We start from the raw sequence: 17,058 nt of genomic DNA, 5'->3' as shown, positions 1-17,058 counted from the left end.
TTGGGATGGATTAGCAGTTTTTTTTTTTTTTTTTAAGATTTTTTATTTATTTATTTGACAGAGATAGGAGACAGCCAGCGAGAGAGGGTNACACAAGCAGGGGGAGTGGGAGAGGAAGAAGCAGGCTCACAGCAGAGGAGCCCGATGCGGGGCTTGATCCCATAACGCTGGGATCACGCCCTGAGCCGAAGGCAGACGCCCAACCGCTGTGCCACCCAGGTGCCCCTGGATTAGCAGTTTTAAAAGAAGAGTAAGAGAGTCCCTCTGTGTGCCTGTGCTGAGGAAAGGCCCTGTGAGGACACAATGTTAAGTCACACTATCTGCAGGCCAGGTAGGGAGCCCTCACCAGGAACTGAATTGGCCAGCACTTTGATCTTGGACTTCCCAGACTCCACAACTATGAGAAGTGTATTTCTGCTGTTTAAGCCACCCTGGTCTATGGCAGCCAGAGCTAACCTAAAACACCACCTCAACATTAATACCTAGTTTGGGGTGATAATTTATAAGATTGTGGTGGGTTACTGGGAAAAATTTTGCTACCTGATAAGTGAAAGAGATACCAATGACTTATACTCATTTTTTTAAAAAAGGTTTTATTTATTTATTTGACAATGATAGAGATAGCCAGCGAGAGAGGGAACACAAGCAGGGGGAGTGGGAGAGGAAGAAGCGGGCTCATAGTGGAGGTGCCTGATGTGGGGCTCAATCCCGTAACGCCAGGATCACGCCCTGAGCCGAAGGCAGACGCTTAACCGCTGTGCCACCCAGGCGCCCCGACTTACACTCATTTTTTAAAGCTAAACACATCACGACTGAATCACATACAAGAATGTAAGGATGATGTAACATTATAATATCATCTATGCATATAATTAATATTAAATTAACATTAAATTAAGAGACTGATGGATTACAAACCTTATAATCATTTCAAAAGATGCAGAAAGTGTCTTTGATAAAATTCAATAATACTCAGTATTAAAAATAACCCGTAGCAAACTAAGAATAGATTGGTATTGTCTCCCAATTTTCCTATACTTTCAATACCATTCTAGTTAAAATCCCAAAAGAGATTTTCACAAAACTTGACAACTAATCTTAAAATCCCTATAGATGGTAAGAGACCAAGAATGTCAAAGAGGATGAAAACAAATTGGTGAAACTCACCTTACCAAATATCAAGATTTATAAACTTAGAACAATTAAGACTATGTGATACTGGCTCAGTGATAGATAAATTGACCAATAAGACAGACTAGAGAGTCCACAGTTATTATTTATAAAAGGTACTAGATGTGTGGCTCTCCAGATGGAACAGACCAAATTAAAGCCTTACATCTCATCTTAAAAAATGAATTAGTGACTGAATAATTAATAATCTATGGAACATCATAAGAAGAAAACATATGCAAGAAACTTTAATATATCAGGATGAAAAAATATTTCTGAAACTAGGTAGAAAATATACAAACCATAAATAGAGAATTTGGTAACTATAGATACTTAAAATTAAATTTAAAATTTCTATGCATCAAAGGAAAAACAAAACAAAACAAAACCCTGCCCTCTTGGGATTTCCCCACCAGTGTCTCAGGTAAAAATTGACAATGGGAACAAACTGATTGACGACTTTTAAAAAAGTGGGCCCAGGTGAGACATATTTGTTATTTAAACTAATTTATGTTTGTTGGTTTAATTAAGATAGACATGTCTTTAAAGTTATTAACACTAAATGTAAAACTTTTATTCTATCCAGGTTTGCTAAAGGTCAAGTAAGCTCATGTTATTATCTCTGTTCCAATTTGTTAGTAAAAAGATAACTAAAATGACGGTTAGTTGTCTGTCTCAAAGTTTTCATGGGTAATTGTTAAGATAGCTTTCAAAGTCTTTGGTAACCTGAAATTTTAAAGTTTTGCTTGGATGATATATGGGATTAAATTCATTGGATATCTAGGTCTTTTCCAGATAGGATGAAGTGCTAAAGCATTGATTACTGGATGTAGTTTCCTGCTTTTGACTTCTTATTGCAAAAGAACTAAGGATACTTGAGTTTGTTGGTAAACAATCTTTACGCTTAACTAATTCATAAATCTGCCATCTAAAGAATTTTGGTGTAACAGTTCACAATTGGTTACTGGTTAGGTTTCACTATGAAGACTAAGGTTTATAGGAGTGCAAAATTCTGCTAAACATAATTAAGACTGATGGGAATAAGGGAAAGAACTATCTATATAGAAAAGTAGAAGATATGCAAGAAAGATATAAGGAATGGGAATGCATTTTTGTTGAAGGTAAAAGAAGGTAATGTTGTCCTAAATAAGGTGGCTGTTTGAGAAAAATGGCTTGGGACAAAACCTGAATGCAAAAAAAGTTGTAAAAGGTCTGTGCTGGGAAATCTTTGGAAAGGGATTTTAGGTGTGGTCAAGATGGGCTAACATTGAAATGAATGGATTTTAAATTACACTGGTATAAGATTAAAAATCTGCTTACTCTCTGTTAAAAGGTCAAAATTTTCTCGAATTGTTGGTCTACTCTTGATAAGAAAGCGTAAACAAAGTTGTTTTTTTTTTCCTCTTTTGTCTGTGCAAAAAAACCAGTTTCTATGTTTTGTCTTTATCAGGTGTTTGACAATCCCTAATCTTATTTAGGCATATGCTTAAACTTACTGAGTTTTTGTTTTTTTAACAAATTTCCCAAGATTTAAATTGTAAATGAAGTCTCTTTAAATCATTATGCCTTTTTATTTGGTATGTTCAGTTACTCTGGAAGCATTGTTAAAAAAATGATAAGCTTTACATTATATTTGGGTAAATGCTATAACTACTCTAGAGGTTATACGCAATTCCTAAAGTTTTAATGTTTTAATACAAGGTCATCACTTGATATTTTGATTATTGCTATATTGTAAACTCTCATTTCATCAGATCTTTAACCGTGTCTATTCTGAATTTTTGTCATTTATAGTTATTGTTCCATCTTCAAGGAAATTCACATAAGAGACTTTAAGGACAAATACAGGTATTCAATATCTTTAAGATTAAAACTAAAATGGGTAAGAATTTCTAGAACTAACTAAAGCTGCATTCAAAATAAACAAGAATAGTACCATGGGACTAAGTGAATTGGAAAAAATAATTAGAGTTTTTTGTGACTCTTACTTAAAACATTACTGGTTCTCTATTTGCTCCTCCAGACTAAGGAGACTTTCTCTTAAGACATCAGTGATATACAGAAATAAATAAAACAAATTAAAGCATTTAACTTTTCTCTCTACCTGAACCCTCCAAAATTCAAAATGTCTCTCAGTATTTCTTCCATGGCAATCCTAATCATTTGCGTAAGTTCAGTAACAATCTGTTCTCTTTGTAACAGAACACCATTGAAAACATTGGTTATTTGACCAAGGCTTTGACTAAAATGTCATATTTGAGAGAGATATTCATAATCTCAGATTTGACCAAACAGCCTTAAAAATTTTTTTTACACTCTTTGGGGAATCAGGCATTATACAGACATCCCTTATAACCCACAAGGACAAGCCATTATTGAACATTCACACTCCATCCTTAAAAATATGTTCAATAAACAAAAGAGGGGGAATACAGGTCTAAGGTATACAGACCTTCCCTCACCATTATATAAGGCATCCTTAACTCTAACCCTTTTTAATGAATGACCAATTTTTAACCCCCGCATTAAAACATTTCACATGAGAATCCCCGGGTACAGTTTCTTTAGTCTTATGGGAAGACTCTAACTCAGGTCTATGGGAAGGCCCCCATGAACTTATCACTTGGGGAAGAGGATATGCTTGTGTCTCCTCAAAGGAAGGACCACTTTGGCTCCCGGTGCAGAACATCAAGCCATATCATGGCTTGGCACAGCCCACACCCAATCCCATAGATGAGTCAGCTGAAGTTAAGTGAACCCCAAAACCTGAATCACCTGCTAAAGAGAGCACAGCCAGTGACAGGAATGACCTGCGGAGACCCGAAAAAAACTACTCAGATAGCTGAAGAAGTCCTATAGTCCACAGGATAAGCCCCCACACCTGAAAACATGTTCCTGGCCATGGTCTCAGTGATAAGTACAACTTCTGTCATGGTGGGTATATTTTTCTGTCTCATTCCAGGAGCTATGGCCACTAACTACTGGGCATACATGCTTAACCTCTGCTTCTGGAAACCCTTAAGGTGGGTTGATGTGCCCTTTCCTGTGTTCAACAATAACTCTAACTGGGTAGGAGGAACCTCCTCCCCCTTTTCCCAACCTCAGTTTAAGGGCTCCTTCTGGGCTCCCTTACCATATAATTTAAACTTATATGCCACAATTCTTCCCATATGCACTTCTCTGTATGATCCTCTTTGCATTACTGTCTCCCCCCAAATTTGGTTACATCTTGTGCCTAAAGGCACCAACAAAAAGACTCAACCTTTATCTCTGTTGGTAGTATCCCGGCATGGCAATTGGACCAATAATAAAATCTCTCCTCTCTTCCCCGCTGCGAGAAAAGTACTAAATGGACCCCATCTTCAGAGAAGGTAACTTGGGAGACATGTTGAGCTCTTAATCTCCATATCCTTAATCTAGATAATCATACTATTACAAACTGGATTCCAAGAGGATAGTTAATAGCTAATGAGACAGAGATTAAAATCCATCCAGCTAGCAATGGAGGCTAGATCTACAGAGCAATCCTCTCCTATAATCTGGTGGGTAGAAGGCCTTAGCTCTCTGCTTCCTCAGAGCTCCTCCCAATTCGATCTTCCCTCTGGAGGCTAGGACAGGTATTTCCCCCACCTCTCTGTGTGGCACGGAGAATACTACAATTTCTCAGGTAGCCATGATTTTTCATAAGAACTTTACTGATCACATTCAGCTCTGTATACCACACTCTTATGTTTTCTTATTTGGAGCCAATATATCCCTAACTGAGGAGGATGGATTCTATGTTATCAAGTCCTCCAATAGGTGAAAAGCATATTATGCAGCCTGCCTCAGTAATTACAACACTACTTACCACAAAGCTACTCGCATCTTTGTTTTAAAAAGGACAGTCTTTTGCTTTTACCCCTGTCAACCTTACTAGGCCCTGGGAGGAATCTAAATCACTCAGCATTCTTAATCAGGCACTTAGAGAATTAAAAAGGCCACAGAGGTTTCTAGACCTACTCGTAGCAGGCATTATAGCAGCTATCTTCATTTTGACAACCACTAGCATTGCCGTAGCTGCCTTCACCCACATCATCCAAACTGCCCAATATATTGATCAAATTGTGTATAATGTAACCCAAGAATTTCAATTACAACAGATGACAGATAAAAAATTGTTGGGGAGACTCCAACTGATGGAAGCAGCAATAGAATACCTGGAAGAAAAAACAGGAGGCCCTGGCTTTTCGCCATAATCTTAATTGTGACTGGGTCCATAAGGTCATTTGTGTAACCCTTTTACACTGGAACGGTACTCAACATGTTTGGGAAACAATTAAGAAACATCTTCAAGGCTCCATGACAATTTAACCTTAGACATTTCCAACTTAAAGAAACAGATTTTATCTTCTCTCACCACCATTAATGAACATGAGCATAACCAAAAAACCTGGGGTATTCTCTGACAATCTACAATAGTTAAATCCAAAAAACTGGTTTTCTAACACCAAATGGGGACTCATTGGATTGTCCATTATTTTATTCATTGGTCTATTGCTTCTCTTTGTAGTCTGCAAAATCGGAATAACAGCACTCTCCTGAACAGGAGAAACTCGAGATTTGTACTGGGCACAACTGCAGCGAGACCTCCAACCTGCAAAGAATAAGAAAAGGGGAAATGTGGGAATTCACAATGCCTGCCTAGCTAAGATATGACAAACACAGTCTTCCTTGGGAAAGTTTAGCTGAAAACCAAAGAAGGAGTGACCAGAAAACTGGGCCTCCTTTTAGGTTTCTGGGCTGAAAACAGCCAGATCCTTATTGTGGCCCAGTGCTATATCTCCCAGGGTACAGACGCTTAACTTAGGATAGACATAAATCCTTAACAGTCACATACTCTCTGCCTGCAGGTCACGGACACGGATAGTTCTAATCACACAATGCCAATAAATGTCACTGCCCTAGTTATTGAAACTTTACATTCCTTTCTAATCTTGATTCTTCCCTGTAACAATAACATGCATAACAAAAATGGAGGTAGGCATCTTGCCACTAGAGCGTCTGGTCCCCAGGCCCTCTCCTTTCTCCTACTTGGGTGTCTGGAGTAATCTTTTCATTTGCCCTCTTAGGGTTTGCTGGCCAAACCCATCGAGAAGTTGTAACTGATACCACAGAAATACAAAGGATCATAAGAGATTACTATAAACAATTATATACCAACAAATTGTAAAATCTAGTAGATAAATTTTGAGAAACACACTATCATCCATGACTGAATCATGAAGAAACAGAAAATCTTAATAGACTCATTACAAGTAATACAATTGAATCATTGATTTAAAAATTCTCAAAAAAACGAGTCCAGAACCAGACAGCTTCATAGGTAAATTCTACCAAAAGTTTAAAAAAGAGTTAGTACTTATCCTTTTCAAATCATTAAAAAAAAATGAAAGAGAAAGGAATGGTTCCAAACTCATTTTACACATCCAGCATTATCCTGATGACAAAACCAGAAAAAGACACCACAAAAAAAGAAAATCTTAGGCCAATATCCTTGATGAATATAGATATAAAAATCCTCAACAAAATATTAGCAAACTGAATTAAACAATGTATTAAAAGCATCATACACCACAACCAAGTGGGATTTATTCCAGTAGTGCATGGATGCTTGAACATGCACAAATCAATCAACGTGATATACCACATTAACAAAACTAAATTCATAGATATAAAAAAAATTTGACAGAATTCAACATCCATTTATGATAAAAACTCTCAACAAAGTAAGTGTATAAGGAATGTACCTCAACATAATAGAGGCCATATATATGACAAACCCACAGCTAACATCATATTCAATGGTGAAAAGCTGAAAGCCTTTCCTTTAAGACCACAAACAAGACAAAAATGCCCACTTTATTTTCACCATTTTTATTCAAAATAGTTTTGGAAGTCCTAGCCAGAGCAATGAGCCAAGAAAAAGAAATAAAAGACATCTGAATTGATAAGGAAAAAGAAACTGCATATGACATGATACTATATATAGAAAACAACAAAGATTCCACCAAAAAAATTACTAGAACTAATAAATGAACTCAATAAGTCTCAAGATACAAAATTAACAGAAATTGGTCATGTTTTTATATGCTAATAACGAGCCATCAAAAAGAGAAATTAACAGTTCCACCTACAGTTGCATTAAAAAGAATAAAATACATAGGAATAAATTTAATCAAAAGACGAAAGACCTGTTCTCTGAAAACTGTAAGTGTGGGGATCTTGCTTCTCTCTCTGTCCTTCCCTCCTGCTCTGCTCTCTCTTGCTATCACTTTCTCTCTCAAATAAATAAAATCTTTAAAAAAAACAAACAAACAAACCTATAAGACACTGATGAAAAAAAAATTGAAGATGACACAAATAAACTGAAAGACATACTGTGCTCACACATTGGAAGAATACTGTTAAAATGCCCACCCTACCCAAAGCAATCTATGGATTCAATGCCATCCCCAACAAAACACAGTGGTATTTTTCACAAAACTAGGACAAAGAATCCAAAAATTTGTATGAAACCACAACACACCCCACATAGGCACAGCAATTTGAGAAAGAAGAATAAAGCAAGAGGCATCATGCTCCCTGATTTCAAACAATACTACAAAGCTATAGTAATCAAAACAGTATGCTACCGGCACAAAAACACACACATAGATCAATGCAATAGAATGAAGAGCCTAGAAATAGACACACATGCATATGGCCAAATAATCTATGAAAAAGAAGGCAAGGCTATACAATGGAGAAAATACAGTATTTTCAATAAATGGCGTTCAGAAAACTGGACCAGTACATGCAAAAAAAATGAAACTGGACCATTGTCTTATACCATGTATAAAAATAAATTAAGAATGGATTAAAGACTTGAATGTAAGACTTTAAATTTAAATCATAAAATCACTAGAAGAAAGCACAGCAATACGCTCTTTGTCATAGGTCTTAGCAATATTTTTTGAACTAGTCTTCTCAGGTACGGGCAACAAAAGCTAAAATAGGCAAACGGAATTGCCTTAAACTAAAAAGCATTTATGCAGCAAAGGAAACCATCAACAAAATGAAAAGGAGACCCATGACTAGCAGAAAATATCTGTAAAACATATAGGAAATAAGGAGGGTATATAATAGCCAGAATATATAAAGAACTTATACAACGTAATATCAACAACAGTAACAAAAACCCAACTAAAAGATGGGCAGAGGACTTGAATGGACATATTTCCAAAGAAGGCATACAGATAGCCAACGGGAACATGAAAAGATGGTCAATGTTCTATGCTCAATGTAATGATCACTAGGGAAATGCAAGTCAAAACCAGAATGAAATAATCACTTCACACCTGTCAGATCAGTTATTATCAAAAAGACAAAAAAAAAAAAAGGAAGTGGGGCGCCTGGGTGGCACAGCGGTTAAGCGTCTGCCTTCGGCTCAGGGCGTGATCCCGGCATTATGGGATTGAGCCCCACATCAGGCTCTTCCGCTATGAGCCTGCTTCTTCCTCTCCCACTCCCCCTGCTTGTGTTCCCTCTCTCGCTGGCTGTGTCTATCTCTGTCAAATAAATAAATAAAATCTTTAAAAAAAAAAAAAGGGAAGTGTTGGGGAAGATGTGGAGAAAAGGAAACCCTCATACACTATTGGTGGGAATGTAAATTGGTGTAGCCACTNGGAAGTGTTGGGGAAGATGTGGAGAAAAGGAAACCCTCATACACTATTGGTGGGAATGTAAATTGGTGTAGCCACTATGGAAAACAGTATGGAGATTTCTCAAAAAATTAAAATTAGAACTACCATGTGATCTAGCAATTCTACTTCTAGGTATTTATCCAAAGAAAATGAAAAAATGATTTGAAGAGATATATATACTTGTATGTTCATTGTAGTGTTATTTACAAAAGCAATAGCCAAGATATGGAAGCAACCTGTGTCTGTCGATATATGAATGGATAAAGAAGATCTGAGATATAAATACATATATATATGGTTGGAATATTACACAGCCATGAAAAATAATGAACTCTTGCCATTTGCAAGAACAAGGATGGACCCACACAGTATTATACTAAAGTGAACAGCAATTAGATGATAGAGCAAATAGTACTCTCATGTAGAGCTAGCAAGCATTTAAATATGAAAAATCAACTTGGAAAATGATTTTGATGTAGTTACTGAAGGAAATATATACATACCCCAGGACTCAGAAATTCTAGGAGTATATTCTTGGACATTTATACATATTTTCTCCAAAAAATGTCTTAGAATTTTCCTAGTAACACTATTTGTGACAGCCCTAACCTAGAAGTCACACAAATACTCATCAGTGGAAGAACAGATAAATAATGTTCTATAGACACCCAAAAATACTACACAGGAATGAGTATGGAGGGTCTGTAATCACATGCAATAAAGTGGGTGAGTCACAGAAATTTAATGGCCAGACACAAAATAATTATGGATTTTAGGATTCCATGGATGTAAATGCAAATCTGTTGTCAGAAGATTGAACTTGGGGGTATATTTGGGCAGTGACTGGAAAAGGCCCGAGGGAGTTCAGTGTTAATAATGTTTCATGATCTGGGTGCTGGACCAATGTCTTTGGTTTAATATTCATCAAGTGATACACTTATGTTGACATATGATGCATCAACTAAAGTCTAAAAGACAAGTGATCAATAGAGAACTGGTCCAAGCCAGAAATACCTAGAAATCTAAGTTCCATTCCTTGCTCTGCCATTTAATAAGTGTCCTGAAACCACAACAACAAAATTGAGTTGTCTGAGATTTATAAGCAAAGTGGAGAAAAAAAAATCTGCCTTGCCTCCTCATAACATGGGTTGGAAACCCAGATGAAATAAAAATGACTATCAGATGTTAAAACATGTAATAAGCTACTATATTTAATATACATGAAACATTGCTAGGTCATTCAAATTAAATAGGAAGATATTTTACATACTTTAGTTTAACTATATGTAAAGGGTCATGTAAGAACCCTCTGGTCATTTGGAAAAAAAAATAAAATCAAACTGTCTATCCCACTTCTTAAACAAAAATGAATCAGGAAAAAGCAAAGCTTTTAAATAGAACATTAAAATTTTAAGAGGATTTGGGGGGGAAACTAAAATTTTTAGATAGGAGAACCATATCACTTTAACATTTTACAATAAGCATGTACAACTTTTATAATAAGGTAATTAAAATATGGCATAAAACATTTGTAAATTATTCTAATTCCTATACTTTATATTTATATAAAACCATTAGCATTTTTCTTGAAGCTGCTAATTCAAAGATGATTGTCTCGTTATAGTACAAAAGACAGTCATTCATTAATCTATTTGAGCAAAAAAAAAAAAAAAATAGCACCTCTTATGTGCCAGGAACACTTCTAGAGCTAGAGATGCAGCAGTGAGTAAAACAGTAATATTCCCTGCCCTCAAGGAGCTTACTCTGTACTGGAAGAAGACATAGGATAAACTAAATTAATATGAGAGGGTGGTCAGTATTTATGGAAACACAAAATGGAAAGATGAGTGTGCCGCAGTAGGGATGGAAGAGATTATTAAGAGGCTGAAATTTTAAACAGCAAGGGAAGCTTTCACTGAAAAGTTAATTTTTTTAAAAAAAGATTTTATTTATTTATTTGACAGAGAGAGACAGCCAGTGAGAAAGGGAAGACAAGCAGGGGGAATGGGAGAGGAAGAAGCAGGCTCCCAGTGGAGAAGCCTGATGCAGGGCTCGATCCCAGAATGCCGGGATCATGTCCTGAGCTGAAGGCAGACGCTTAACGACTGAGCCACCCAGGCGCCCCTGAAAAGTTAATTTTTGACAAAAAAACTGAAGGAACGGGAGTTGGTGATATGTAAAGGGGAAATGCATTTTAGCCAAAGGGTACAGGAAGGGCAAAGGCACTGAGCCAGAAGGGCAACTGGCATATTCAAGGAACTGCAAGGAAGCTACTGTGGATGGAACAGAATGAGTGAGGAAGAAAGCACTAAAATATATACATAAAGAAGCAAAGGTGCCAGATTACTTAGGACCTTACAGGAGGGAAGAACTTTAACTTTCACTCGGAGATGAGGAGCCATTGAAGGGTTTGAAGTAAGGAATGCCTTGATCTGGCTGAGTTTTAAAGGGATCTTCTGAGCTCCTATATTGGGGGAGGATGGTAAAAAAAAAAAAACAACAAAAACAATGAAACACAAGACTAAAGACATATAACAATCACAGCAACAAGAAAGAAGATGAAGAGGAAACAGGAAGAAATGGTAGTTTACCTTCATTCAACAGATACTTAGTGAGTACACAGTTAGGTGCTGGTTAGGATGAAATTAATTGGTTAGCCATGGGTTCTGCCCTCACAGGGAATTTACAGGAGATAAAACATGAGACAAAGTAACTATAATACACAGTAGAAAACAATGAGCAAAGGATAACTTTCCAGCTTGGTTGACAAAGAGGGAGAATTACGGAAGTCTTCTTGAAGCAGTAGGCATTTTAGCTGGCCACAAAAATCAAAGCTCCTTGACAGCTCTTTGACCTCTGCCTTTTCCAGACGTCTTAATTGCCAGTGCCTAAAACAGTGCTTGGCACAGTCAGTCATCAGTAGATATTCGTTACATAATTTCTGAATGAATGTGGGTGTGCAGATATGTAGGGAGGAGGGCATTCAAGCAAAGGGAGCAATGTAACTGAAATCATAACAAGGACAAGTTACAGTTTTAATCTGGTGGAAGGAAGTGAGACTAGGGGAATATGAAATTAAAACCTTAGGGTAGGGTTATATCACAGAAGACCTTGCTGGTCCTGTGAAGGTACCAGTAATGAGAAGGGAACTTTGTACTAGAAAGATGAATGTAACAATACTGATAGATGATTGAAACAAACAACCAATTGGTGGATGGAAGCTAGAGACCAGTTTGGATTAGACTGTAAAAACCCAGACAGAAGGTAATGAGGATCTCAATCGGTTTATTATCACTTGGTCCCCTCATCACTAGTACTTCCACTATACTGAGTAAATATTTGTAAGCCTTAGCACAGATGTATATTTACACGTACTGCAATTATTTTACTTGTCTGTTTCCTTTTCACTAGCAATACAACATATTTAGCACCAGTGGCGGACACTTCTAATCATCCCCCAATTTCCCTTTTTCCCTTTATTACAGTAATAAAATGCCTCAAGTTTCAGCTGGACATAGAGCTACCAGTCAGAGACTCCATTTCCCAGCCTCTCTTGCAACTGGATGTGGTCATAAGACTAAGTTTTGGCAATGGATTTGAGTGAGAGTGACAAGTGCAACTTTTGGGACTTACATTCCTAATGAAGCTGCTTGTCCTCCATTTCTTCCTGCCTCTTCTTGCAGGCTGCTCCTTACCCATTTTTCTCTCTCTATGCCTGAAGTACGTGTTAGAGATTATGCTCTTTTGCACCTATATAACTTTTGTAGCCCCTTTCCTGATGAAACAGGTATGGGGGCCTGGGAGTTCCTTTAAGGGTCAATTTTTCATAGGTTTTTGTAAAAAGGGAAAATATAAGCCTATGACCAAAGTCTGGCCAGTGGGATGTGAATAAAAGTGGGGTGTAGTGTCTAGGTCCTGCCTCTAAAAGAAAGCTCTCTGCTTCTTCTTTCCTTCTTTCCGAGGGTAGGGATTTGACCCTGGTGGTGGTAAGCTCACCTTGACCTAGGGGATCATCCTACAGGATACAAAGCAAGAATATTCAAGCAGTGCCCAACAAACTTGGACTTATATGTAACAGAAACAACTTCCATCTTAGTTAAACTACTCTTATTTGGTCTCTGTTAAACCAGCCAAATCAATATCTTAATACATAATTTATATTTATAAATTATGGTAATTGACCATTACCACTATATGTTGAATTACTATATGATTGTTAAGTATAAATATAAATATCTCTCTATAAGTAAAGCAACATTAAAGAATTATTTCTCCCATTCCCCTAAGCTATGAACATAAAACATCTATAAGCTATAGAAAAGGAAAGCTATAGTACAAAGCTTCAGCTGAAGTCAACTTCTGTATCATCACAACTTTGGGTCCAAATCCTAGCTTGCTTTATGGTAAAGTACGTTAGCACAGAAAGCATCTACTGTCAGTTGAGATTAAGCCAATACAACACTGAGCTACTGGTTTCTGGTTATAGGTTCTAAAATACCATGAAATGAGGCCTTTAAAAGGAAAATGGACTATGAAATCTTCAAATTGTGTATGTCCTATCAGTCTTTTTAGGCAAATGTAACAATATGAATTTGAATATTAGTCTCTGATTTTAAGAATTTTCTCCTTGCCTGTGTACATAAAGAATGCAACAACAATTTCAAGGAAGTAAAGGAAGAACAGTATTTGACACTGGGTCTTAAAAAACTAGCCATTTATGTTTCTTATTATTTTAGAAATATTTTTATTCTTATAGTTTATGACTGTTTAAATAAGGATTTCTGTTTGTACAGCCCATCTGATCAAATCTGTTTATGATCAAGTGTATTTACTTATGTTACTAGAGCATTCTCAAAGAAACACAGAAAGTGCCCACAGAACTCTTTAGGATTTAGCTGTGTATGTCTTTTGTGGAAGAGCACTGGATGGTGACTCATTTAATTAGGAAGTGTTTGAAAGAGGCAATTGAAGGTGAGCCCCAACACTGGAAAAATGATTTGGGTGTCAGCATTGGGATAGGGATTGTAATTAAGATAAGCTGGAGACTGGCACATTATTTTCTGAATAGAAATAAACCTTAAGAAAGAGATAGAGCTATTCTGACTTTTTAATGCCAAAAGGTTTATACTGTTGAAGACAGAAATGGTGAAATGTAAATATTGGATATAAAAAGGAAATGTTTTATTTCCTAAACCACTGAAGTTCTTTTGTATAAACAGTATCTTTCTTTTATCAAGACTTCATTATTGTGTGGTAGTTTTACAGGGACTTTGTTTTGCTGATCCCAAATCTTCAGAACTGTGCCTGTGGTTAGCAAGTTCTTAGCTTAGCTAACCGCGCCCCCCCAGGCAAAAAAAAAAAGAGAGAGAGAGAAAGAGAGATGTGGTTGCTGATTGAATGACTGAATGAGACGATAATGCTTGCATCTATGAATTGTAATTTCCCATTAAATGAAGTGAAAGAATGACACATCCTGTTTTGAGGGTCTTCATGGAAATACAGATATTACACTAAGAGACTTTCCCTAAAAACACAAAAATAAGGAGATATTTAACTTAAATAAGTTGTTTATAAAGAAGGCTGCTTCACAATCAATGTTTTTTGTTATTTTAGTTTTGTAAGCATATCTACTACATTTAGTAATGCTGGAATACTTAATTTCCCAGAAACTATAACTTTAGGTATAAGGCTATGTTAAAAAAAATACATGATTATAAACATAAATTTAGAAAAAGAGAAAATCTGACCAATTTTCTGCATGTCTGTGAACAAATATAACATTGAAAAAATGACCAAGATTATAATTCGAAATATGGTGTCAAAGAAAAAACAAGTAATTAGCTTGAATGGTTATGGTATTCTATATTGCTGATAAATGAGTCATCTTGACCCCCATGACCACCTATTTATGTGAAAACCATGCAAAAGGATTGCAACTACAACAAGCAGGCGTTTTAGTCTATATCCACAAATTTTCACTATTGTAAACCAACTGACACACATTCCAATAATCCAAATATCATTTTGTGTAGTAATATGGCAATCTGGTTTAGGGATCTAGAGGTAATCTGTTTCACTCATGTAGGTAAAGGATGGGGTTTAGGAACAAGGTATTAGGCTTGCAACATTTATGTAAAAGAAATACTGTGATACTGGAAAGCAATACTATTCATTTAACATAATGAGCTACTATACAATAAGTCAGATGCTCCCAGAGTGTAAATTATACCAATTTGAAAGCTGCATTTATTATTAATATCTCATTCCCAGACATGGGCTTGCTTAGTGAGTCACAAGTAAAACCTGGTTTAGCATACCAAATTTTAACTGTTCAACAAATATGAAAGTTTTTTTTTTAACCTATCATGCATGTAGCTAAATCACTTGTGAGCATTTTAAACCTTTTTTTCCCCCAATAGTATTGATAATATTTCATTTTTACTATCACAAATAATAGAAATTAAATACGGACTATATAGTAATAGAAATACTTGAACTGAAACTTGGATTGTTTAAAATTTATCATCTAAAAGGTCTGGAAATAGACTTCATATTAAATTGCCTATCAGTGCTCTAACAAGCTGATGTTATTTTTGTAAGAAAGAGGGTTGTTAGAGTAAATGCAGGGATATTCTAAAATTCCTTAGGTTGAATTGATGAGATTTCTTATTATAGATGATTTAATGAGTTCATGGTTCTAGGTGTACATCAGCACATGTCAAATTCTGCAAGAGTTTATGATTTCTAAGAACTCGCCTTCTAGAAGGCCCTTTGCTGAGTGGGGCTCCATAGGAATCAATAAGTAATGAGGCTCTTTTTTATTTTCGTGTAAATAGTTTAAGAGTAATTTGGGGTGGTCTAGAAACCATGAGTTATTAGGAAAGTGCTTAAAAATGGGATATAGTACCTCACTTGCCCAAGATCCTAACAACCTAGCCGGGATCTCCGCACTCTGTTGGGCACCGTCTGCAAAGGAATTGCCAGTTTTGCCAAAGACCACCCAGGACGCAGATTCAGAATCCATTTTAGGGCCGGCCAACATCTATAATCTGGTGTTCCCTGATTCGGACCGAGTGCATTCAATGCAGGAAGATCACTTACGACTGAGTTTTTCATCATGGCTTTGACTGTGAAGCCCTCAGAAACCAGGGAGTGAGGCTGGTGCACCGGGAGCGGCTGTTGTGCCAGCAGCTTGGTCCTCTTCGGCATCTTGTCTGGGCATTTGTTTAAGCTCAGGGTTTCTTTTTCTGCCACCATCTTCCTAGAGAATGTCTTGTTCTCATAAAACGTGTAGTAAAAGAGTCAGTGGGTTTTACGGATGTGAAAAGGAGTTCGGGAAAAAATGTAAAAAGGCGCGTTACTGGTAGAAATTCAACCCCTCGTAGTGCCCAGGGTGATCCAGATGTTTGGAAGCTCCTAGGTGAAGGGAGTTGAGGGAGGGGAGGGGCGGGAAGAGGGAAGGACCATGGCAAGAGCCGCAACAAGCTTCCAAAGGTAAGCCTCTTGGTTGCTAAGCGACGCGTCAACACTGCGGCCGAATGGCCCAGGCTCCCCGTGACGTACGTTTCCTGGGCCTGAATCCGGAATGGCGGCGGAAGGCGGCCAGCGGAACGCGGGCGGCGACCGGCCGGCAGCGGGCGGCGGACGGCGGAGGACGGAAGGCGGAGGGCAGAAGGCGGACGGCGGACGGCGGGCGGCGGGCGGGGGGCGTGGTGAAGAGAAACTACTCGCTAAAACTACGACTCCCAGAAGGCCCCTGGCTGCGCGCCGTCCGCGCGTGCGCATTCCAACAGCCGGCCACAGGGGAGGCGAGTGCTGGAAGATTGAACCCCGGAGCCACACTGGTGGGAGGCACGTGCGGGTGCCAGTGGGCGCGTAGGTCCCTGCATGCCCAGCAACCTCCACTTCCCAATGACCATGATAGGTACGTGGGTGCCTGCCAGGTACAGCCTCTTTGCGCCGCCCCGCCGGGCCTCGGCGGACAGGGACCCCCAGGTCCGCCGGTGTCAACTGTCAGTGTCAGGGCGGCGGTGTCCGCCTGTCCTTAGCCCGCGCTGCGGGCTTCCTAGTGCCCGCCGTGGGCCAGGAGAATAAGTGTGTGTGTTCTAAGCCCCCACCGCGCCCGTGGTTAGACAGGCTTCCCACTGGAGACAACTTCTTCAGG

At 37.9% G+C, this 17,058-nt stretch overlaps 1 protein-coding gene across 1 annotated transcript in view; it reads right to left on the bottom strand.

Moving 5' to 3' along the window:
* The window catches only part of PACRG (parkin coregulated), a 505,932-nt gene extending 489,376 nt beyond the window's left edge, over positions 1-16,556 (bottom strand). The window contains exon 1 of the mRNA XM_002923978.4: positions 15,996-16,556. Within this exon, the coding sequence (XP_002924024.4) occupies positions 15,996-16,151 (156 nt within the window). The 5' untranslated portion in view covers positions 16,152-16,556. The remainder of the gene's footprint in view (positions 1-15,995) is intronic.
* Positions 16,557-17,058: the final 502 nt, after the last annotated feature.

The sequence above is a fragment of the Ailuropoda melanoleuca genome, chromosome 10 (assembly GCF_002007445.2).
Source record: "Ailuropoda melanoleuca isolate Jingjing chromosome 10, ASM200744v2, whole genome shotgun sequence".
Lineage (NCBI taxonomy): Eukaryota > Metazoa > Chordata > Mammalia > Carnivora > Ursidae > Ailuropoda > Ailuropoda melanoleuca.
Note: the sequence above shows the minus strand (reverse complement) of the source record. Positions and strands in the feature narration are given on the sequence as shown.